This window comes from Paroedura picta, chromosome 3 (assembly GCF_049243985.1).
Source record: "Paroedura picta isolate Pp20150507F chromosome 3, Ppicta_v3.0, whole genome shotgun sequence".
Lineage (NCBI taxonomy): Eukaryota > Metazoa > Chordata > Lepidosauria > Squamata > Gekkonidae > Paroedura > Paroedura picta.
In genome coordinates, this window is record NC_135371.1 from 23,052,810 (window position 1) to 23,077,403 (window position 24,594).

General features: G+C 47.7%; 1 protein-coding gene across 4 annotated transcripts in view; it reads right to left on the reverse strand.

The window, feature by feature from the left end:
• The window catches only part of LRIG1 (leucine rich repeats and immunoglobulin like domains 1), a 145,786-nt gene that overhangs the window by 2,331 nt on the left and 118,861 nt on the right, over nucleotides 1-24,594 (reverse strand). For 3 of the 4 annotated variants that reach the window (XR_013228954.1, XM_077325097.1, XM_077325099.1), the window contains 9 exons: nucleotides 22,839-22,910; nucleotides 19,246-19,317; nucleotides 17,684-17,847; nucleotides 9,183-9,503; nucleotides 7,479-7,760; nucleotides 6,147-6,563; nucleotides 5,249-5,374; nucleotides 2,888-3,037; nucleotides 1,145-1,450 (listed from right to left, as the gene is read on the reverse strand). Coding sequence is in view for 3 of the 4 variants with exons in the window: in XM_077325097.1 (XP_077181212.1) it covers nucleotides 1,145-1,450; nucleotides 2,888-3,037; nucleotides 5,249-5,374; nucleotides 6,147-6,563; nucleotides 7,479-7,760; nucleotides 9,183-9,503; nucleotides 17,684-17,847; nucleotides 19,246-19,317; nucleotides 22,839-22,910 (1,910 nt within the window). In the remaining variant the exon portion in view is untranslated. The remainder of the gene's footprint in view (nucleotides 1-1,144; nucleotides 1,451-2,887; nucleotides 3,038-5,248; nucleotides 5,375-6,146; nucleotides 6,564-7,478; nucleotides 7,761-9,182; nucleotides 9,504-17,683; nucleotides 17,848-19,245; nucleotides 19,318-22,838; nucleotides 22,911-24,594) is intronic. The other variant, XM_077325098.1, reaches the window with a different exon arrangement.

Here is a 24,594-nt window from a genome sequence, read left to right on the forward strand (position 1 = left end):
ACTGCAAGAGGAAAGTCGAGATTGGCAAGTCCTAAAGTTATGGGACCATAACCCCTTGAGAGCCAATACTGCCCAACTTGATGCAGGGCTTTCCCCGAGTTTGGCCTGGAAGAACTTCCCATGCCTGCCTCAAGAGCAAAAGGATCCCAGATTCACCAGAGATGTGAAGTCCCAGGGGAAGGAGGGGCAAAGTTCCACTCACAATGCTAGTATGAAAAATGCTATGAGACCAAGGTAACCTAGATGCCTCATTCAAATCCACTTCTCATTTCTCCAGAAACAGGAACGGTCTTAACGTATCACAGACCAACTCCAGATTTCCCAATTGATAGGACAGATCCTAGAATTTGATCCCAAGGCAAAAACAGATCCTCCAAATGCAATTGATGGCACTGGACACCAATAATAAATGCTCAGGTAAAATATCATAAGAATGGCACACTTAGAGAGGAAAACTAAGTTCTGTCCCCCTGCCCCAACTGTTCTTCCACCACTGGAGGACATGTAGCCCCCTTTCTCCCCTACGGACCCGGAAGCCCCTGGAATTACAGCTCACCTCCAGACAATGGAGATCAGTTCCCTTGGACACAATGCATGCTCTGGAGGGTGGGCTCTGTGGCCTTGTACCCCACTGAGGTCCCCGACCTCCCCAGGCTCCATCACCAAATCTCCAGCAGATTACTAATCTGGAGCTGACAACCCTACTCTCCCCATCCCCTGCTAGTAAGCCGGAGAGAGGGGTGGTGGCTAGTAAGCCTACTCCAAACAGATATTAGCTGAACCCCTCCTAAAATGGGAGTCATGGATGAATCTATTTTCCGGTCGCCCCCCCCCCCCTGGGGAAGCATCTAACACACATGCTTCTCTAACAACCCTCCATATCATAAACTGGAGGTATGACCACATGGAAATGATAGCGAGATCCCCCCCTCCATGCACAAACAAAAAATATACAAAACAAAAAAATTATATTTTTAAAGACTTTAAATGGGGATTTTAATAGGATTAAGACTACAGTTACCCACTACGAGCCTCATAGGGAGTGGCGGGAAATAAATAAATAAATAAATAAATAAATAAATAAATAAATAAATAAATAAATAAATAAATAAATAAATAAAAATAATAACAACAACAATAATACCTTTGCTCTCTGCTTGAAGCAGCTTAGTTGGGCTAGCAGCTGGCATCCTGTCATGATTACTGGGGTAGATGGTCCCTCTGACGTCCGACTTGCTGCTGCAGATGCTCCCATTGCACGTCGGAGGACTTGGACAGCTAGCAGCAGGCACGCCATTGCCATGCCTCTTGGAGTCCTTGCTACTGGATGGATCTGGATGCAAGTTCTCCACAGCCGTAGGGTAATCGTCGGGAGCCTTAGGGTAGATGGTGACGCTCGTGCTATCTGTGCTGCCGCTGCAATCAGTGCACACGACTGGCAAGCTGTAGCCTGGGGGAGAGAGAAAGGGGGAGGAGGCTCATTGTGGGAATGGGCAACCGCAGAACAATTAGTAGATGGCAGCGACACAATCCGTTCTGTCCAACCACTTACGACCTGCCTAAATTAACAGAATCTGCATTTCTAGCCTCTGCTTAAAAGCTTCCAAAGAAGGAGTCCCAACTACTTCTCGAGGAAGCCTGTTCCACTGAGGAACCGTTCAAACTGTCAGGAATTTCTGGATGTTTAGCTGAAAATTCTTTAGAATTAATTTCATCCCATTGCTTCTGGTTCTGCCCTCTGGGGCAACAGAAAACACCTCTGCTGCATCCTGTAGGTGACAGTCCTTCAAGTACTTGAAGATAGCAATCATATCACCTCTTGATCATCTTCTCTCCAGGATAAACAGGCCAAGCTCTGTCACTTCTGGGGTTTCATGAAGCCTGAAAAATGTGTCAATGGTTTCTGAATGGTAAAAAAAGTTGAGAAAGGCTGCTCTTGACCTTTTGGGACTAACACAGCAGGAGCTTTTGCCAAGTAATATGTGCGGAAAGGATCTAGGGGTCTTAGTGGACCATACATTGAACCTCAGTCAGCAATGTGACTCAGTGGCTAAAAAGGCAAATGGGACTTTGGGCTGTATCAAAAGAAGTATAGTATCCAGGTCGCACAAGGTGATGGTACTGCTTTGACTCTGCTCTAGTTAGACCTCACTTGGAGTACTGTGTTCAGCTTTGGGCACCACAACTGAAGAAGGATGCAGACAAATTGGAGTGCGTCTAGAGAAGGGCAACGAAAATAGAGATGGCTTTGGAGACCAAGTCATATGGAGACCAAGTCATATGAAAAAAGCCTGGAGAGAAGATGACTAAGAGCCGATACGATAAGCTTTCTCGGGAGGTGGCATTTTCCTTCCTTGGAAGTTTTAAAGCAGAGGCTAGATAGCCATCTGACAGAAATGCTGATTCTGTGAATTTAGGCAGATTGTAAGTAGGTGGGCAGAAGGGACTGTGTCCATGCTTAGCTCTTCTGGCCCTCTCTGGCATGCGCTGATCGTCACTTTGGGGTCGGGAGGCAAATTTCCTCCAGGACAGACTGACCAGGGATTGTGGGTTATTTTTTTGAGGGGGGGGGGGGACATCACATGGGCATGGAATTGGGATCACTGTGGGTGGGTAGGCAATTGTGAATTTCCTGCATCCTGCAGGGGGTTGGACTAGATGACCCTGAGGTCTCTTCTAACTCTGATTCTATATTTCTACAATTAGTTTCATGCTGCTCCCCAATAACAGTGGAGAGGAATTAAAACCAGAAACCTGCACTGATGGATAAAGCAACTTTCCCTGCAAGTTTTTAATAGGTTGCCTTGATTTTCTGGTACCTGTGTGGTTGTTTATGTTGTTGTTAAATGTATTTACTATGGATACAAATAGTTCCCTTGCTCTGTACCTGTCTTCTCCGGAAGAAGCATCCCATTGGCCACATCGTCTGCTTTCCAAGCATCTTTATTATATCCTAGGCACAGCTTTGGCTGTCGATAAACAAGAGGGGGAGCCTCATCCACCACCGGGCTCTTCTCTGTGTTGGTCTGGCAGATACCTGCAAGAGGATGACAAACCAGCTACAGATCACAGGTGCTGCAAGCTTCTGAGCATGAGGGCAATATGAGATACGGCTTCAAAAACAGAAATCCAGATGTCATGCTGACCAAAAAACATATGCACATAGGAGGAGGAGAAAAACGACTGAAGGGGATAATAAAGGCGGTCAGATAATTCAGCCCCAAAACCTAAAACAAATTCAGATGCATGCCCAAATTCACCAGGAACAGTCATCCGCAGAATTTTGTTACAAAGCCCTCTGAGAACAGAAGTGGAGGCAGAATTGTGAAAAGTCTGCACATGCATCACATTGGCCTATTATGCACAGCCGCATGGAGAATGCGGAGGAGGAAGAAGCAAAGCAAACCGCTTATGCACGCGACGGAACGCAATGGCAGGAAAACCCAGATTATCCGATTGTGCACGCAGCTACTCTGGAGCCGCTTCTGGTTGCGCCCTGGTCCACTTTCTTCCACATCTCGCTAACGCGGCTTTTTCAGCGGCATACGTTGACTCTGCGCCCGGTTGCCGCCTGCAGCGTGCATAATTGGTGATTTTAGCCGCCGCCATTCCACCCCGAATGTGGACCTTCCACTCTGTGCATAATGGGCCATTGTTGCACACAGATTACTGAAGTGTCTCTGCTGGTTTGTATGGCTGTGTGTATGTTTGTGAGGGGGGGGAGTGCAAGTGGGCCCTCTGACAAAGCTCCTATTCTCTTTCATCTAGACCTGCAAGCAGCCGTTCATAAACAGGGAACCCAGATAAATTGCTGCATCCTAGTGTCCTATGAAGGGGTCACAGCACGGAAAACAGAAGGCCATTATGTCATGAGGAACAGCTATTTTAATTCCTCTAAAGTCTAGGATGGGGGAGGTGAAGGAAAGGTCCCTTTACACGGCTATGATTCCAAAGAGTAAAAGAGGGCCTCTTGCAACTCCTGGGAAACCTGGGCCAAGACATTTCACTCCAGTAAGGACAACCAGAATACTCAAAAGTTATTTCCCTAGATATATATTCCACAAACACTATGGGAAGGGCAAAACTACCCCCCTCCTTGTGAAATCTAATCTATTGTACTCCTGTCCCACCCACATTTCACCAAGTCTTGATTTCATAATAAACAAATACCTTGGTAGAATCCTACTTTTAAAGCTCAGGGTTTGGTAGTTGTGACTACAGACTACAGGGGAAGCTGTGAAGGTGACGGAAAAGAGTCCTTAGAGAAGGGAGCATAGAGATTCCATGCTTGTTAGTTCTAGATGTGGGCTGCTAATCTGCACATAATTAAGACCACATGCAGTGCAAGGCCCATCCAGCAGAACCCAGATGCGCATTGCAAGTGGGACTGGAAGTATCCATATTGTCTCCTACTCCTTCCTAGGCCTGAGTGATTTCTAGAGCATTTTTAATCTTCAATCTATTAAAATGAGGCACATGTGTTCACTCCCACAGTTTTTTAAAAAACTTTTTAAAAGCATCCTAATAAGTAACTGAAGGTGGAATGGATGTGTTTTGCTTCACAAATAATTCCAAGGAATTAGATTATTCCTCTCTATGACTGTTTATGCACTGGGAATTCACTGCCCCAGCTCCTGTGCAGGAGCATATATGGGGGCGGATGAGGTGCACCGGGCCAAATGCTCCCCCATGTGGGGGCAGGAAGAGGTGGGGCAACCTGCCATGACTAAAACTCCAGCCTGCAGCCTGGCATGAAACCTCCAGTGTGTAAACGGTCTATATGGTCAAATAGGCTCTTCAGGCTAATTTCCACATCTGGGAGGTTCCAAAATGGCCATTTGGGACTTCAGAATAAAGACACTGCTGGCCACATCCATTGAGTCTTGATGTCTAGATTGTTTTACAACACGTGTACTGAAAGAGTATCTACTCAGGAAGTCTTGATCGAACTACTGCTGTCCCTGACACTATCTCCAGGGTTTATGACCTACCGGAGTATGAGAAAATGCACTCCTCAATAACCTTCATAAACCTGTACAATGCGATTTTACTGAATGCTCTGCTGGACTTCCACTATCTTAAGAAAAAAACAAAAAGTAACCCAGTTACATTAGCTCAGGTTAGCCCAATCTAATCAAATCAGGGAAGCTAACCAGGGAAGCCTTGGTCAGTATTTGGATGGGTAACCATCAAGAAAGTCCAGGTGACTTGATGACCCACAAAGAAAGAGAGACTTTCCAAGCCATACCATTGCTTTGTATATGCCCGTTGGGTTGTTGGCCATTTTCCACTCGGACCACTGCTTCCTGTCTGTCTGACAGTGTTCCTTGGGAGGACAGATAGCTTGGCACATCAGGTGGCACAATGGTCTCATCTGGAAAGATGGGGAAAGGAGATGTACTGTCTGGATTACAGCATGTTGGGATCACAACAAATCTGGGATTCCCCCACCATTACAGGTGCTAATGGACTGTATTTTTCTTGGTAAGGTTTATGGGTCTTTGGCTCTGTTGGCTTTTTGCTGAACTTTATACAGACAGTGAAATGGTAAGTGAATTCCCTCCAGGCCAGGATTCTGGAGATTTTTGGCGGGGAAGGGGGGGAATCACTTGGGCATGAAATTGCAGTCACTGTGGGTAGGCAGATAGTTGTGGGTTTTACCAGATGACCCTAGAGATCCCTTCCAACTCTATGATTCTATGAATATTAAACAAACAGCCCTTCTGGGTTTTTTTAAGAAGAAAAAGAGGTGTTTACTACTTGAGAGAGTCTCAAAATGGCTTACAATTGCCTTCTCTTCCTCTCCCCTTAACAGACAGCCCATGAGGTAGGGGAGGCTAAGAGAGCTCTGAGATAACTGATTGGTCCAAGGTCAGCTGGCTGCATGGGGAGGAGTGGGGAATCAAACACGCTTCTCCAGACTAGAGGCCACCGCTCTAAACCACTACACCAGGGGTGGCCAAACTATATCTCTTCATATGTCCACGGACTACATTTCCCAGGGGCTCATGGGAATTGTAGTCCGTGGACATCTGGAGAGTCACAGTTTGGCCACCCCTGCATTACACCAAGCTGGCCCTCAAATGGCACCAGAAAGAGAATCCCTCCAGATCTGAGTTCTGTTACCCTAAAGGCTCTGAGCCTACCTGTGTTTGTGACGCTGTATTCTTCACTCTTCTTTCTGGTCTGATATATTATGCATACCCAGACCAGGGAAGTCAAGACGATGCTGCACACGACCGCAATAGTGATGATCCCGACTGTGGTCCCATCCTGGCAGCTGCGCGTTTCCACCACGCTCACTTGGCTGTGTGCCCGCTCCGTTCCCACGGTGTTGGATATTTCGCAAGTGTATTTCCCATCATCCTCCATCACGACATTCAGGACGATGAGGAGTTGGTCACCAGGGGTGAAATGATGCCTTTCAGTGACGATCAGAGGCTGGTCGCCCTTCAGCCAGGTGATGCGCGGAGGTGGGCTTCCGGTCGCTTTGCACTGCAAGACCACAGTTTCCCCCACGGATACAACGCGGTTTTCCAGTGGGTGAACCAAGCTTGGGGTCTCTGCAAGAAGTCAGAGATAATATGTTAACCTAGCCAGCGTTTAGGACATTGCTTGCTAATTTAACAGCCAAGGAGTTCTCCAATTCATGCTATGGAAGGCAGGGTTCTTCTCAGCAACTAAATTCCTTGGTTTTGTGCTGTCCTCTGTCTTTCCTTGTACTATGTTGTGTTGGAATAGACAATGTCTGGTGTACAAAGAGAAGAAGAGAAGAAGACCCCGAAGGGGGCAGCAAGAAGACTGTTAGGTCAGAGAGTTTAGGACCTTTCTCTCCTATTAAATGTGCTTTCTTGTCTGTCCCTAGATTGCTACTCTTAGGGCAATATCCTGCTTCTTCTCAGAAGCTTCTCAGCCTCTCTTCTTCTAAGGCAGCCATGTAGAGCAGACGCCTGTCCCTATATCTCCTCTGCACTATCATAGTGTGTCGTTCCATAAATAAATCCTTTTATCTCCTTTATCCTAAAATATGGCGTGTGCATATCTATGACTTATTTACCCTGCTAACATGTTGCACCATACACCCTTTCCCTTGTTGTGTTCTGCACGAGCGGAGAAGAATGAGTGTCAAAGACACAACAGGCTGGCATGGTGCATTACTGGCTTGCACATCTGGCTAGAACAGGAGCATCAGCAGCCCTCCTGTTGTGATTGTGTGAGCTGGCAGGGTGGCTGTGGGCTTCAGTGCCGCTGCTATGTACTCAGCCTCATGAACTTGGGTTGTGTTTCTTTTTTGGTTTGGCTCGGCATCTCACGGACAGACACTTGGGAATTAGACTCTCTTGTGGGTCATCTTTTCTCTGCTGAGAGGGAATACAGGACATTGCTGGCTATGCCAGGGCCACGGGCTTGGTCTGGGCTTTGCTTCCAGTGCATCTGCCGTCCATTCAGCCCATCTGAGAGGAAGCAGATGACCTTACCTAGCACAGTCAGCGTGGCATTCGCGGACACCGAGCCAGCCGGGTTCTGAGCAGTGCAGCTGTAGACCCCCATGTCTTCGATCTTCACGTTGGTGATGAAGAGGACGTCGTCGTCAGGCATGATGTGCATCCGACGCTCACGGGCCGCGGGGAAGTTGGTGCCGCCGTCCTTCTGCCAGGCAATTTGTGGAGACGGGTGGCCCCCGGCAGCACACTCCAGCCGAGCGGTCGTCCCTGTTCGGGCCGCAATGTCGTGGGGAGTCTTGATGAATGACGGCAACACTGCGAAGAACAAGAGAGAACAGCCATGAAAAAGCTTTCTTGGGGGAAGCTATTATACTTAAGGATTTAGATATCTTTGCTCCCCTTTCGTCCCCAGTGGTAGCCCAAAGCAGCTTATAACATCATTCTCTCCTGGCCTCTATTTTATCCACACAGTAACCACCATCCGTAGACTGGGTTAAGAGAGAGTGGCTGGCCCAGGGTCACCCAGTAAGCCAGAATGGGGATTCACACTAGGGGCTACATAAAAATTAAAAAAGCCAACTCTTTCCAAGATAAAAACTAGGGCTGCAATAGAGCTTGCAATGTTACATTCTTCCCTGTGACTTCATGTTTTCACATGCAGCAGCAATCTGAAATGACATCCCCGTACCTGTCAACTGAGGTAGTAGAGTCCACCCTAAAAGCATATTCTGCCGTATGCAAAAGTTCCTACTGATTTTTTTAACAACTCTTCAGATATTTATAGGCCACTTTTCCCCTAATGCAGACTCAGAGTGGCTTACGAGATGCGAGGGAAGATTGGTGCTTTTGACTACCCGAAGGAGTCTCAGAGGGGCTTACAATCGCTTTCCCTTCTTCTCCCCACCACAGGCACCTTGTGAGGTAGGTGAGACTGAGAGAGCTTTGAGAGAACTGTGACTGGCCCAAGGTCACCCAGCTGGCTGCATGTGGAAGAGGAGTGGGGAATGTTCCTCACCATTCAAGAGCTGATAGTGAAAGCGCATCAGGACCGGTCTTTCATAAATACCGATTTGGATCATTACGAATTTTATATTTCTGTCTGTGGTGTTTTCAGGTCAACACCTGACTGTCTGCGATTATGAAAGAGAATTACAAAAGCTTTTGCTAAGGCTTGGGGTCTCATGCAGCGTGAACACAACTGCACTTAAAAGAAACTGTTTCCTCCCTCCCTCTTTAGTATCAGGAGATTCCCAGGAACACCATGGGAAATCAAAACGGGGGGCCTGTATTACGAGGGAAATCTGGCAAAAATTGCCCTGCCTTCCATAAGAAGAAGAGTTGGTTCTTATATGCTGCTTTTCCCTACCCGAAGGAGGCTCAAAGCAGCTTACAGTTGCCTTCCCTTCCCTCTCCCCACAACAGACACCCTGTGGGGTGGGTGAGGCTGAGAGAGCCCTGATATCACTGCTCGGTCAGAACAGTTTTATCAGTGCTGTTGTGAGCCCAAGGTCACCCAGCTGGCTGCATGTGAGAGAAGAGTTTGGAATCAAAATCAGCTTGCCAAATTAGAAGCCACTGACTTTCACCACTATACCACTATACTCGGGTAGAGAAAAGCGGCATATAAGAACCAACTCTTCTTCTTCTTCTTCAACTATACCACGCTGGCATATAAGGCCAAACCCTACGCAATCCCCAGCTTTCTTTATACTTTCCATCCTCCTGCTTCTCACTCACCATTAACAGTCAGCTGGGCCTTCTGAGAGTAGGTGGAGCCAAAGTGATTGGTGATGACGCACTGGTAGCTCCCCTCATGGTTGAACGTGACGTGGCGCAAGAGCAGGACGGTGCTGTATTCCATCACCATGCCATCCCTGCCCCGCACGTGGGCAAAGTTCTCCATCACCGCGTGGCGCAGGACTTCATTGTTCTTCTTCCAGGCAAAGGTCATGGGGGAGCTGCTGCTGCTGGCTGCCGAGCAGGTGAAGCGGATGTCCTTGCCAAGGACGGCTACCATCGTTTCTGGCTGAACTGTGATCTGGGGTTTGGGGAAATCCTCTGAAAAACAACCAAAGTATTTTCATTTTAAAAAAAAAAAGGAAAAGAAGGACGCAGTGGACTCACAAGTGGAAACCCCATCTTTGAGGGAAGGATCAGCTTCCTCCCACCTTCCACTCCTCAGAAACATCGCTGCTTCATCCAATACCTGCTGAAGCAGTTCAGAAACAGTATAAAACACACTCAGCACACTCAAATAGATTGAACCTTGCTTGCTCGCTGTGTTCACCATACAGCTTCACCATACTGAACTCTAAAAGGAGCATCCTCTGTATTGAGGCAAATGCCTTACTGACTGTCCTTCTTGCTCAACAAAGGTGGACAGAAGTAGATAACAAGAAAAAGATCCAGAAGATACGTTGGGTTGGATCCCACAGAACATTTCCACTTGCACAAAAACTCTCACACTAACTAATGTATGAAATTAGCTATGAGTGTTCCATTCAATGACTTGACTGTATTGTGTTTTGTATTGCTCGTTCTGTAAGACCGTGCATAAGGTATAATATTCAGCACACACGGACACCAGTAATGATTCGCCTTGATCGAATCCTATAGCCTTGTGATGTTTGTGCACAGCAACACTGACCAGAAATGAAAAAAATCAACTCTCCATGTTTACAGTACTTGTTGCACAATCTTACAAACAACAGAACTAGGTAAGAATTCTTAACCACTATTGACTAGTGGGATTCAACTCATATCCTGATTGCAAGGAAAGGGCCAAGAACATCAGAGAAGCCAAGCTGGATCAGGCCAATGGCCCATCCAGTTCAACACTATGTGTTACATAGACCTTTTATGCACGGGGAACTTCACTGCCCCAGCTCCCGTGCAGGAGCACAAATCAGGGGCAGATGAGGTGCACCAGGCCAAATGCTCCCCCGTGTGGGTGCAGGAAGAGGTGGGGCAGCCTGCCACAACTAAAACTCCAGCCTGCAGCCCAGCATGAAACCTCCAGTGCGTAAACGGTCACATATATCAAAACCCAGCTGCCATCAGGAAGTCCACCAACAGGGCCTGACCTCCAGAAGCCCTCCCACTGTTGCCCCTCATGCACCAAGAATACAGAGCATCCCTGCCCCAGACATTGCATTCCATCTATACGTTGTGGCTCCGTATGTTTATCCAGTCCCCTCTTGAAACTGTCTATGCATGTAGCCTGGGGCACTGAATTACACACGTCAGTTACTCTGTGGGTGAAGAAGTACTTTCTTTTATCTGCTTTAAGCATACTGTTCATTCATTTCTCATTTAGGGCCCACATGTTCTTGTATTGTGAGACAAGGGCAAACGTACTTATTTCTTTACCCTCTCTATCCCATGCATAATTTTGTAAACCTCTTATTAACTCATGCCTCAATTGCCATTCCTTCCAGGTAAAAGCCCTAATCTCTTTAACCTTTCTTAATAGAGAAGGTGTTCTTTCTCCTTAATTGATTTAGTTGCCCTTTTAGTTGCCAGCATGGCTGTACTGGTTAAGAGCGGCGGCTTCTCATCTGGTGAGCTGGGTTTGATTCCCCGCTCCTCCACGTGCAGCCAGCTGGATGACCTTGGGCTCACCACAGCCCTGATAGTGCTGCTCTGATGCAGCTGTCCTGTCAGAGCTCTCTCATCCCCACCTACTTCGCAGAAAGGAAGGGAAGGCGTCTGTAAGCCACTTTGAGACTCCTTGGGGTAGTGAACAGTGAGTGAATCAAAATCTTCTTTTCTGCACCTTTTCCAAGGACATTTATCAGCAGAACACCCTGGTATAAGCTACAAAAGCACCAGAAAAAGAGGTGTTTGGCCAAAGTGATCGCTACCGATCCTCCAGGATTAGTGAGCTTACAATCTTAATTAATAGGAGACCCCCCAGAAGACTTTCAAGAACGTCAGGAAATGAAAGTTCTGTAATGTTCCTTTTTATGTTATATAATCATCCTCATCCTCATACACTTCTAAAGGCAAACCCAGTGTTTCCCGATTGACTCACCACAGCAAAACCATTGTAGCAAGGAATCCTTCCCCGTCCCCCCTTCACCCCAAAACCTGTTCTTCCCATCCTCTTTTGCTGGCCGGTCATTGTGGCATGCCCTCCAAGTGGCTGCTACCACACGATGACATCGTTAATTTGCTAAAGAGTTACAGCAACTGCTGCAATTAACCTCGGCAGTGACAAGCGCTGACAGGCAGGATAGCCTCCTGGCACAAGGATGTCGGGGGGACGAGCAGATGCATCTGCTTGTCAGCCGTCCCGAGCGAAGGCTTGTGCTCCTGGAGCCTGACGCAGGAGGCTGTTTGGTTTAGCCGAGTTCCAAGCAGCTTAATTTATTAGTCACACAAAAGGCATCTCTCCTTTCGGGGCTACTCCGTTCTTCCCGGGAGCGCAGGCGTCCCTCGGGGGGGGGGGGGAAAGGGGGCAGTCCAAGGGCTTGCTGGCCACTGAGCCCCGTTCTTACTGACAAAGAGAAGAGTCTGGCAGGGTCACGTGTTCAACACAGCGAGCCCATTTGAACGTGGACGGAACCGCACAGAGGACTTCTTCTGGATCGTGGGGCCGCAGGGTGGCTCCACCCTATGGAGCGGGGAGAACGGCTCTGCACTTGGGAAGGTAAGAGGTGGAGAAAATGGCTTGAATTCCACCTTCTGCCTGAGACGCTGTGTGACGGAGCTCTCAGCTATGCAAACCGCCCTCTGTAGGCTGATGCTGTCCTGTGCAAGGAGGACGGTATTTACGCAAGGCTGGATGAGTCCAGAACGGCAGAGCGAGGGTGTATCTTTGATGAAAGATTACAGGAGGACGTGCTAATGATCGCTTTCGAACCCTTGAACAGACACAACAGTATGGGCCAGGTTTGTGATTCTGTGCGGCCAGCCCTGTGGAGCTGGCACCTGCCACAACGGGGCACTGTGTTCTGCTGCTGGGCACCAGCAGGTTGGCTCTGAGTTCTGCTGCTGGGCACTGTTAGGGGACATAGGGGCCTGCCATCCCCTCGGTTTCCACTGCAGAGATTCTCTGATATGAACTTAGTCCTGTTGGGGTTGGCACAGTGGCACTGGTTCTGCTGGGCAGTATTGCACTGGTCCTCCTGCAGGGCTGGGCTGGCCTTGCAACTCCCCCTCCCCCCTCCCGGCTTCACTTTCACTGCAATGATTCTCTGAAACTTTCTGCCCAGGCTTGTATAGCCTGGCCCTATTTTTCCCACCCTAGGAAAAAATGGAGGATGGGGGCACCCTCTTTGGGTGCACATAGAACTGGCCACCCCCCAGCCCGATCTTTTTGAAACTTGGGGGTTCTTTGGAGGAGAGGCTCCAGCAGCTATGCTGCAAATCTGGCATCTCTATCAAACTCTGCCCTCTGCCCTAGAGAATGATGGTTCAGCTAAAAACTAGAAGGGGAGGGGCCTGAATCAGCATTGATTTTGGGGAGAGGAAGTTGGTTTTAGACGAGCTGAATGCACATCCCAAAAAGAGATACTGGCAGCCAATCAGAAGTGAACATCAGCCACCCTGGGGTCAGTTCAGGAGTAGTCAACTTGTGGTCCTCCAGATGTCCATGGACTACAATTCCCATGAGCCCCTGCCAGCACATGCTGGCAGGGGCTCATGGGAATTGTATTCCATGGACATCTGGAGGACCACAGGTTGACTACCCCTGGGTCAGTTGACCGCATATCCGTGGCCATGCTGCACCTGCTGATCCTACTGAGCCGGTCAAAGCAGTAGCAGTACGCCTCAGCTGGACATTGGGGCTATAGAGGCTTGTGATTCTGCACGACAGGAGAATGCAACAGCTCCTAACAACCTCAGTATCACTGGGGTTCTTGCTGAGCCATGCCATTTCCCCAACTTAGCTATATTTGGCTTAACCGGGCTGCTGGTACAAGGTGTGTCAACAGCCTGCAGAGCAGCCCTAAGCCCTGCACTTTCGTTCGGGGAGAATAACCAGCCAACCTGAGACCCAGCTTGGTGCAGTGGTTAAGAGCAGCTGCCTCTAATCTGGAGAGCTGGGTTTGAATCCCCACTCCTCCTCCACACGCAGGCGATCTCGGGCCAGTCACAGTTCTCTCAGAGCCCTCTCAGCCCCACCTACCTCACAGGGTGTCTGTTGTGGGGAGAGGAAGAGAAAGGTGTTTATAAGCTGCTCTTGGACTCCTTCGGGTTGTGAAAAGCAAGGCATCAAAAACAGCCCTTCTTCTTCCCTATTCAGGTGTGAGCTTTGGCTCCCACCCCAGCCCAAGGCTGTTACAGCGTGTCCTCAAGGAGAGAGTGACCTCAACGCCTGCAGAAAGCGAGGTGTGGCCACAGCCACTGGTGGTGGGTGGGATCGTGGCATTATCTGTTGTTATTGTCTATGCCTTTCCTCATCGTCTTTTGTGCGCACATACACAGCTGGAGAGTGAGATCATCGATGCAGCTGAGAGATTCGTGTGATCTGAGCAGGTGCCGGTAAACCCGTGCCGATCTGATTGCAGTGCGTGGTGTGAACATCAGGACTGGCGGGTTAGGCTTTCAACAGAGTAAACAGATTCTTCGGTTAATTCCCTGCACAAAACGAGAGCCACTTCGTGCATGGTGACGGTTGTCAGTTCTAGATCAGGAAACAAGCTGCACGATGGGAAGGGTGCTGTTCAGCTTAAGAGCAGGAAAATGTGAGCAACTTCAACTTTGGCTCCAGGCATTCCTAACCGTTCCAGTTTAAGAGGCAAACGTCACACACATGTCGTTTCAGCTGTTCTTTGTTGACCGTGAGAGTCCATAACTCTTCTCCCAAACAACAGTACTTTTAAAAAGTTCAGAAAAGACCTCTTCAAGAGAGGGGGGGGGGGGGGAGAATCCATTCCCCCAAAGCAACTGGCTGTTCCACAGCTGGCCCTAAATTTTGAACCTGCATCCTACAGATACATTTAAATGCTTCCTTGGATAGTGCTAGATTTGACACCTGGGATACTAGTTCTGAAACAACACATTTCTTGACGGTTCTATTTAGCAAGAAACATGCAGGGAGGGAGCATTTCCCTTCCCCTTGCTTCTTTCCCTCCCCCCTTCTTCTCTGCCTCTCTCTCTTTCTCCAGCCTGTCACCCTATCTATGTCCTCCTGACAGCAGTCACTCTCTCTGTCCCCGATCCCATCACTCTCTCTTTCTGGACATATTCAAATGAGTAGCCATGTTGGTCTGAAGTAGCACAATAAAATCAGAGTCCAGTGGCACCTTTAAGACCAACACAGATTTAATCAAGGTGTGAGCTTTCGAGTGCAAGCACTCTTCCTCAGACTATGATCTTCTTACATCTAACTTTCTCTCTCTCTGTCTCTTTTTCTGTCCCCCCTCCCCCTCTAGACACTCTCAACAATTTGCCTGGCACGGTTCCGGATGAGCCAGCAGAATCTTTCACCCCCATCATTCTCTGCGGCTCACCGGGGCCCTTTATGCACGGAGGGGAAGGTCCGCATTCGGGGTGGAATGGCGTCGCCTAAAATCACCGATAACGCACGGCGCCGGCGGCAACTGGCCGCAGATTCGGTGCATGCTGCCAAAAAATCCACATTAGTGAAACGCGGAAGAAAGCGCAGCTTCCAGGAAACCAGGGCACAACCAGAAGTGGCACCGGGGTCGCCGTGTGCATAATCGGTTACTCTGGGTTTTGCCGCAGTTGCATCCCATCCTGTGCATAAGTGGTTTGCTTCGCATCTTCCCCCTCCGCGTTTTCCATGTGACCCGAAATCGCCATTGCGGCGGCAGTGCATAATGGGCCCAGGAGAAGCTCCAGGTGAGCTGGCAGAATCTTCCCTCCTCCCTCTGCCATTCTTTGCAGTTGGCAGTGCACCTCTGCCCCTGGGCCCAGCATGGGTCCTGCCCTTTTGTTCAACTGGCACAGGGCCAGAGGTGCAGAGAACACTTTTTTATTTGGAGGGGGATTTAAACTCCTCACTTTAAAAAAATCAGATTCTTCTGCAAACCTAGAGGGGCCCCTGAGTTTGCAGAACCATCGGTGTGGCCCCAATTTAGGGATTTAAGTATCTGCAGGTGAGGACCACAGTTGATTAATAGTATACCGATCAAAAATGAACTCTGAAATCACATAACAACACATGCTCAAACTTTCTCCATTTTGTGACCTGATGTTTTTTCATACCCTTGCGTACAATTAAAACCACTATTAATTTATCAGGGGCCAAAAGGAAGGTATGCGATTTACTGTACACTTGGGATACATTTTACATTGAATCTAAAAATGAAAAATTCCATAGTGGTTTGACTGTGGCAGTCCCACGAAGCCAGACTGTCAGCTTGAAGCCAGACTGCCAGTTTTTGGTGAAAGCTTCTGTGCAAGGAGCCATAATAACCCTCTCAGCAAAAGAGCCCCTCTGGTGGGCTGCCTCTTCACACCCCCTAGGTGGACCACAAATTTCATATGATTTGCTGGTTTCATGAGCCACAGGTTGACCAGGTCACCCAAAACTTTGTTGTCCCTCCCCTCCCAGTTCTGCCCCCTCAGTTGCCATGAAAATCATTGACGATATTTGTGTATTTGTTCAAAGCACATGGAGAGATTTGCTAATGATGGCACATTGTGTCCCTGGGCACCTCGGGTACGATAATGTACCTCATTCAAGGGATGCAAAATTCTGCCAAACCATCAAAGCAGAAGTCTCATGTTGCTTTATCCATCTGCTGCCTCTGGGGTAGACCGTCCTCACACATAACAGCAGCATTTTCTTTAAAAACAAAGACATCTGGCAAATGACCTTGTGCCTACATATCCATTCAGGTTGTTAATTTTTCAGGCGGTGCTGAGGAGCTTGTTCTCAAAGGAGAAGCCGTGCTTCTGCTCCATCCACGTAGCCTAAAACTGATGGCCACACTAACCGTGATGGCAAAGTCATGGCCACCATGAATATCCCACCACCTTTTAAAAGTGGTTTTCAAAATGATGTGAGGGACTGATCTTGTTCTGGCGCTTGAAAAGGGAACGGGTGGGTTGGAAAGAGCTCTGTACTGTGTATGGGCCTGATCAGGATCGATCCCTTGCAGCATTTTCTAATGGGGACCAAGAACTCATGGTGGCCATGAGTCTTGCCCCTGAGCAATGGGGCTTCAGGTTATATCATGGGAAATGCCGTTGCTGCCAAAGCAACATTTTAAAAATCAAATTTGCATTGGCAAATCAGAAGGCTTGCAGAACAAAAAAACCCAACTGGCCTGTCCATTGTGTAAAACCTCTTGGCGCAAGCCAGGAGGGGTGTCAGTGAGTGACATGGTGCCCACGAGCACCACACTGGGGACCCACGTTCTATCCTAACACAAGGATATTATGGCAAGTTACACTGTAATAATGTTTCCTGTTTTTAAACAAATCTGTGTGGACTTTGTTGCCATTTTAGTAACTTCAAACAATGAGCTTCCACAGGTCACAATGAGGTATGCAGACCACAGACTTCCCATTCATGTATTAAGGTTTCCCGGCCTGCTATGGAAGTCCTTTCCACAATTGCCATATGATGTGAGTTCCATAATAAATAATAATAATAATAATAATAATAATAATAATAATAATAATAATAATAATAATAATAATAATAATAATAATAATAACAACAACAACAACAACAACAATAATAGTAACAATAATAATACGAAGGAGGAGGAGGAGGAGGAGGAGGAGGAGGAGGAGGAGGAGGAGGAGGAGAGCTGGTCCTTATACCCCACTTTTCGCTGCCCGAAGGAGTCTCAAAGCGGCTTACAATCGCCTTCCCTTTCCTCTCCCCACAACAGATACCCTGTGGGGTAGGTGGGGCTGAGAGAGCCCTGAGAGAACTGTGACTGCTCCAAGGTCACCCAGAAGGCTGCATGTTCAAGAGTGTAGAATCAAGCCCAGTTCTCTTGATTAGAGTCCACCGCTCTTAACCCCTGCACCACACTGGCTCTCAAAGCTTCCATGAACCACTGTGGGATCCTCAAATTTCCAGTTCGGTATCACAGTTCCAGATTTATGTTGCTGCATTCTGACCAGTACAACATGCAATTCTGAGAGGAAATTGGCTCTGCTCAGTGACAAGTTTAATCATACCAAGAGGAATGCCCTCCTTCACCACACCCTACAGAACAAGCAAGCCGCAAACAACATACCAATTCCTGTGCAAAGTCTGCCCTTCTAAACAACCTCAAAATTGCTAGGTTACAGCCAAGACTTACCACATACAAAACTTTCTGGCACCACATCGAAAATGCTTCTGCCCTTCAACGAGTCTGGGTGGGCACAGGTGGCGGCCACAAACGGCCGCAGCTCCTTCCTGGTTAACCACTGGGGCAGCCACTGGAGATGGCAATCACAGAGGAAACTCTCGCTGTTGATGCGGCTAGAGGGAAACAAACCGAAAGAAAGTAAGAGAGCTGTGAAACTTGCCTTTCCTTGACACAGTTATGGACACAGGATCGGTGATTCACTCTCCGTAATTCTAACTACTGTTCGGTACTTGGGACATTTCACACAATCTGTTTCCGGAAGAGTCACAAACCCGTTGTTCACATGAGCAAAGCCGGCCCATGCAGAACAGTATGTCAGGTCTGAAGGAGTTTTGTTAAACCATTGGTCCTCTTTTCACATGACAGCAGAAAATGGGCAGTGTAGCCGTCACCGTCTGACTGAAGATGCTGCGGCCTTGCGGTCTCTCCAGATACAAATGCTAACGCATTTCCCCAAGTTTCTCTTGGAAAGCGACCCAAGGCATTTAGTGCCCAGGCACCATCTGTCGCTCAAACATCCGGTCAAACGTAAGCGGCATGTTAACATTTGGGAAGGTGGGAGTGGAAAGCATCCCAAGGCAGGAAGTCTGGCATGTGAATGTGCTCAACCAAGATCTCCCTCGCACAGCTGTAGTGTCGGATCTGCTAACACATCTGCCATTTTCCCACCCTTGAGATTCCAGTGGATCAAATTCAAACTTAAACGGAAACGTCACGGGACCGTAAATGTGCGTATGGAAACGGAGAAGTTAAGACTTGCTGCCGGGATTTAAGTAAGCCAGTGAATGCTCTGGAAGGCTCGAGAACGGGAGTCTAGATTTCCTGAAGGGAGATGAATAAGGCCACAGATGCGGCCCAATGAAAGAGGCTGCTAAGACGATCCAATTTCACTCGTTACAGACTGTGAGATGAGTCTGTGACACCTGCTGTAATGTAAAAATAACTCCATAGGGGTAGCAAGTGGAAAGCAGCAATACTTGGGGGGGGGGGAGGCTGGGGGCAGGGAAGAGAAGGGTAAGACCAAAACCAAAAAAGGAACACAACCCAACCTTTACAAGTGGGAACTCAGAAAACCTGAGCTGTACAATAAAATACCATTAAAAATTATAAAAACAGTATTTATTGTGGTGCACAATTTAAAAACAGAATAAAAACTACATAAAAACTATACAGAACTAACTGCACACAAGACCAAACGTGTTTCGACCCTACTGGGTCTTCTTCAGTGGTCAGAATTATAACAGAATTATAACAATACACTCTATATACAAAGTCTGAACTAATTATAAAGTGTAGCTGAGTGGGATCTGTAGATTATGGCTCCAACCAATATGTAATTTTTTTTTACTTTTGGGAGAATACCTCCTATGGCATATGCCTAGGCTCACTACTGTTCGCTATCATATTGTACAGCTCAACTTCTGAGTTCCCAAGAGAAGGGTAAGAACAGTCATTGCGATGAAAGTGCCACAGCAACACATACAATTTTCAGAACAGCCCCAGTTACTTACAGCTCCTTCAGGCTCTTCAGTTTGGCAAAAGCATCTGCTTGAATAGACCTGATTGCATTATCTCCAAGATTCCTGCAAGGGGAAGAGAATGTTTTTAAGACGCGTACAGAGAAAACAGAGACGCGTACATGAGCCTCTTGTGGCGCAGAGTGGTAAGGCAGCCGTCTGAAAGCTTTGCCCATAAGGCTGGGAGTTCAATCCCAGCAGCCGGCTGAGGGTTGACTCAGCCTTCCATCCTTCCGAGGTCGGTAAAATGAGTACCCAGCTTGCTGCTGGGGGGTAAACGGTCATGACTGGGGAAGGCACTGGCAAACCACCCCGTATTGAGTCTGCCATGAAAACGCTAGAGGGCGTCACCCCAAGGGTCAGACATGACTCGGTGCTTGCACAGGGGATACCTTTACCTTTACCTTTACAGAGAAAAAGGAATTGGTTTTCTCACTCAATTGAAAAATAAATACAGTATTTGCTGGCGTATAAGACTACTTCCCCCCCCTGAAAAACATGCCTCCAAGTGGGGGGTCGTCCTATGCGCCGGGTGCACTTCAGTTGGGATAGACATAACTGCCCATAGTGGCCCATAGTACTGTAATGTAATGTAACAAGCTCTATATTTTGAGTGGAAATGTTGGGGGGTCATCTTATACACCCAGTCGTCTTATACGCTGGCAAATACAGTATATAAAATAAAGAAGCATTTGAGTTGGATTAATTTCTTGAAAACAAGTATGTAAAAGGTAAAAGTAAAGGTATTCCCTGTGCAAGCACCGAGTCATGTCTGACCCTTGGGGTGATGCCCTCTAGCGTTTTCATGGCAGACTCAATACGGGGTGGTTTGCCAGTGCCTTTCCCAGTCATTACCGTTTACCCCCCAGCAAGCTGGGTACTCATTTTACCGACCTCGGAAGGATGGAAGGCTGAGTCAACCTTGAGCCGGCTGCTGGGATTGAACTCCCAACCTCATGGGCAAAGCTTTCAGACGGCTGCCTTACCACTCTGCGCCACAAGAGGCTCTTAAACAAGTATGGCTTTGCATCTAATTACAATATGTATACACCTGCTACTCAGGTCATCACAAAGTGTGTTGTTCACTGGTCAAAGTGTGCTGTTCACTGAACCAGTGGATCTGTGGGCATGTGGTGCACGTTACAGCATGCGGCCCTCATCAACACCTTTCAAAACCTGTTCCCGAAAGCTCACATGTATGAAGCGTTGACTCGTGTGTGTACTGCACAATGTTCCGCCTTCCCTGAACATTCCTGCTTTGGTGTCAGAAATAAGTAATAAAAGGTAGGCATTCTTTGATAGCCAGTTGATGCCATTTGTTCTGGTAACTATTCAAGTTAAAATTTGTCAAAGCAAAGCTTCTTTCATGTGTCTAAGCAGCACACATGCACACACATCCCCCGAAGATGCTTTGGGTGGATTTAAATCAATGGCACTAATTTTTTTTCCTTCTTTTTCCACTGCCGCATCATGACAATTAAGTGCAATGATGTTTGAATAAACCTGACCAATCCCCAACGAGCTCCATGAAGATTCTGCCAAAATCTAGCATGCCAAGGATCACTGGACTCGACTCTTTCAAGATGAAGTCTTTCCACTGGATTCTCAGAGCATGGATCTTAAGAAAATCAATGTTCACGGGGGGGGGGGGGAGGAGGAGCACTGTTCATTCACTGTTTTAAAAAGTCACACTCAGAAAGGTTTCCTGACATTTTGAAATGAATGGGCTAGTAAAGCTACGCAGGTGTTGACTGCCTGGGTCCACATGAAAGCCATGTTGAAGTTTCCAAAGGAAGTGAGACAAAGCGAACCATTCGCTTTTGTGAAGGCATCGGCGCAAAGTGAATAGGGGAAGCTATGCGTCCCCATGCAACAAAGGCACTCCGAAAGACTAGAGCACCCAGGAGCATGGCTTCCTATCCTCTGAAAAGTTTACAGTTGAGGAGCTCACTCAGTAAACTTTGGTTTGGATCTTCGTACGGTTCTGCTGGTTTACCATAATGAACACATACTTACTGCTTTCCTTCCTCTATATTAAAGTGCCCAGAATTTAGCTGGACAACCAGAAATACGAGTAGAATTCTAGAAGTTGCACGGAGCACAAGCAGCTACCGTGGCCTTTCCCCTAGCATGTCTGCTTCCATGAAAGCTTTAGGGGCAAGTGGAAATTCTGCACTGGATCCAACCCTTTTCACAGTATTTCCTTCAGCTCTAATTTTCAGAAATAACCTGGAAGCAGGAACCTGGCTTCTTTGCACAGGAGCATTGGACCTCTGGTGCGTGCTCCTCAACTGGAATTAATTCTGTAAGTGCCTATGGAGGAAAGCCGTGCACAGGCTTCATGTAAACACCAAAGCCCTAACCTAGAAGAAGAGCTGGTGTTTAATCCCAAGGCGGCTTACAAGCACCTCTCCCTTCCTCTCCCCACAACAAACACCCTGCAAGGTAGGTGGGGCTGAGAGAGCTCAAAGAGCACTGCTAAGCGAGAACAGTTCTGAGAGAACCATGACTGGCCCAAAGTCACCCGGCTGGCTGCCTGTGGAGGAGTAGGGAATCAAACACGGTTCCCCAGAGCAGAGTCTGCCACTCTTTAGCCCAGGGGTAGTCAAACTGCGGCCTCCAGATGTCCATGGACTACAATTCCCAGGAGCCCTCTGCCAGCGAATGCTGGCAGGGGGCTCCTGGGAATTGTAGTCCATGGACATCTGGAGGGCCGCAGTTTGACTACCCCTGCTTTAGCCCCTACACCACGCTGGGTCCACTCCACCATGGGTGCCAGGTGGGCCCCCCTCCATGCAGGTGCCCCCTTCCTTAATCTGCACTGAAAGTTCCTCGGGCTTCTGAGTGGAGGGAAACAGAGGGAAGATTTCAAAAAAAGGACAAAGTGGTTGTTTCTCACCAAACCGCAGCATTAGTGAATGTTCCTTATCAAATAGCTGCTAACCACCCATTGTGTGCTTTACAGACAGGAAAATGTTGAAAGGGCCCTGGCAGTCTCCCAGGGCCAGGTCTGCTTGCCCAATTCTGAGCCTGCTTCAAGCACATGGGGAGGAGAAGAGCTCGAACAAAATGGACGGTGGCTTTACTGCTTGTTTTGCTCCTGCTGGGGTGAGGGACCTGCTCTCCCCTCCTCCTCCTCTCCTGCTCACAGCCCTTCTAGGCTCAGGTGGGGAGGAGGGAGAAAGCGAAGAACCCATGGGCGCTGGGGAGGGCTGAATAGAATGTGGGCGTGAGGGGCAGGACACAGGTCTCCCGGGGGACCAAAGCGCTAGTGTGAATAATTGAGATGTGATCCATTGTACGTTGCAACAACCCCCACCCCCACCCCCCAAAAAAAATTAAAAATTAAAAGCGTGCAAACTGGCCATGTGTTCTATAACTTTCTTCCTGGTGGAAAAAAAAGCCAAAGTTGAAGCTGACTTGTAATGAGAAGGAAGCAGCTGGCTCTCACAAATGGATTGGCTTCTCAGCTTACAAAGATGCTATTAAATTGCTAGCAGGCCTCTCCGGCAGCCACTTCTGGCAGGCTTCCCCTCTCCCACCCAGCCACTTCACTTCAAGCCCGCAAAGCATTGTGGGTTACTCACAGGTGTTCCAGGGCCTCCAAGCCTGAGAACGCCTCCTTGGCCACAGACTTGATCTTGTTTCCAAACAGAGTCCTGCAGTTTCCAAACACCCAGCACCAGATAAGCAGCGGGAGAAGGCGGGGGGGGGGGGGGGGGAGGGGGACGACAGCAAAGAAAAGAAAATGAAAAGACCCCAATTAGCGTGGCTGTATCTGATGAAACATCCCCAAGAAAGGCACTGGAAATACGACCTGTGGAGATTAAGGAAGCTGAAGTATGCCTGCTTTCCCCCATTTCCCTGAAATTAAATACTTTTATCTTTATTAGAACTTACGGGTGATGATAGCTTTACACAAGACACGCTGTACTGCATTAAGGAATGGAGGTTTGCTTTGGTTACCGAGGAAGGGGAGTCAGTATATGGGTTGACCTTCGGTTATCAGAGAGAACACAATTTGAATGAGACTCTGGACGCAGCACTCTGAACTCCCGATCCTTTCCCAGCTGGTAAAAAATGGCTTGCCAAAAATACAGACTTGAGCAGTTTCTGGAGAATCCAGTAAGCAAATTTCCAGACCTCATCGTCACAGAAGGAACAAAATCCGCCCAAGAACCTCCTGTAGAAACTGTTAATGTGTCCTCTGTCTCTCTCCGGGAACTTCCAAATTTTATATAGATACACATGCACACAAAATCGATGTTATATAGAAATACCTGCTGCCTACCACTACCCCTTGCTTCTGAAGTTAGTCAAATCCTTGGCAAAAAAAAAAATCAAATTATTGTGGAAGAACAGTATACTGCAATTAAGCTTTTTATTTTTAAAAAATTCCCTAACTTTTTGTCAGCTGAATATGGACTTTTATGAAAGAGCCAGAGTTCAGGAGCATCTTAGAGACAAACGTCTTAGGCCGGGTATGAGCTTTGAGCCATTGCATCAAAAATGTTGTTAGTCTTTACAGCGCTACTGGATTCTTGCTCATTTTTGCTGCTACAGACAGACCAACACAGCTACCCATCTTGATCTATCCTCCATGGATTTTTATAGTCACGCTATAAAATGTGGAATTGTTTTAACATACAGAATTCTTTGAATTTATATTCACTAAGTCATTCAATAAAGAAGTTGAGAAAATACTTTCCCCACACTCCTCCTTGAGCACACGACAGAACCAAAATGGAAATTTGTACCAGATTAAGAGAGGGACAATCCTCTCTTGGTACAATGGTATTGCCGAGTTCAAAATCATATCCCCAAAATGATAGGATTTGGCAAGCCTTGGCACAGACAATTTCCTTTTTGCCTTCTAAACCAATGTCCCGATTCTAAGAAATATACTGTTAAATAAAACATGAAATAGGGAATCATATTGCATTGCAAAATCTATTGCCCTTATTTCTACCTTTGTTATACTGAAAGAGTCTGAACAGTCAAGGAATCAGAAAATACTGGAAAACTGGAAATGCTGCCAAAATCTCTCTACTTCTGCTGGCTTTTAATTGCTGGGGTCAAAGGTCCAGAACAGAAAATATACCTGACATGCCCCAGGTTGGGAGACCCCAACTCAACTGGAAGTTGCACAGCTGAGGAACTAACTTCCCCAAGTGTTCCTGGACCTGAATCAGCTCAGGAGTTACACTGGAGAGAGGGCAGCATTTAGCCTTCCCTCCCATGCCAATGTGGTCAATTATTTATCTCAGTCCAGAGGCATTATGTATCTCAGTCCAGAGCATCACCTGCAATGACGACAGCAAGTGGAGTCTCAGACTGGAATGA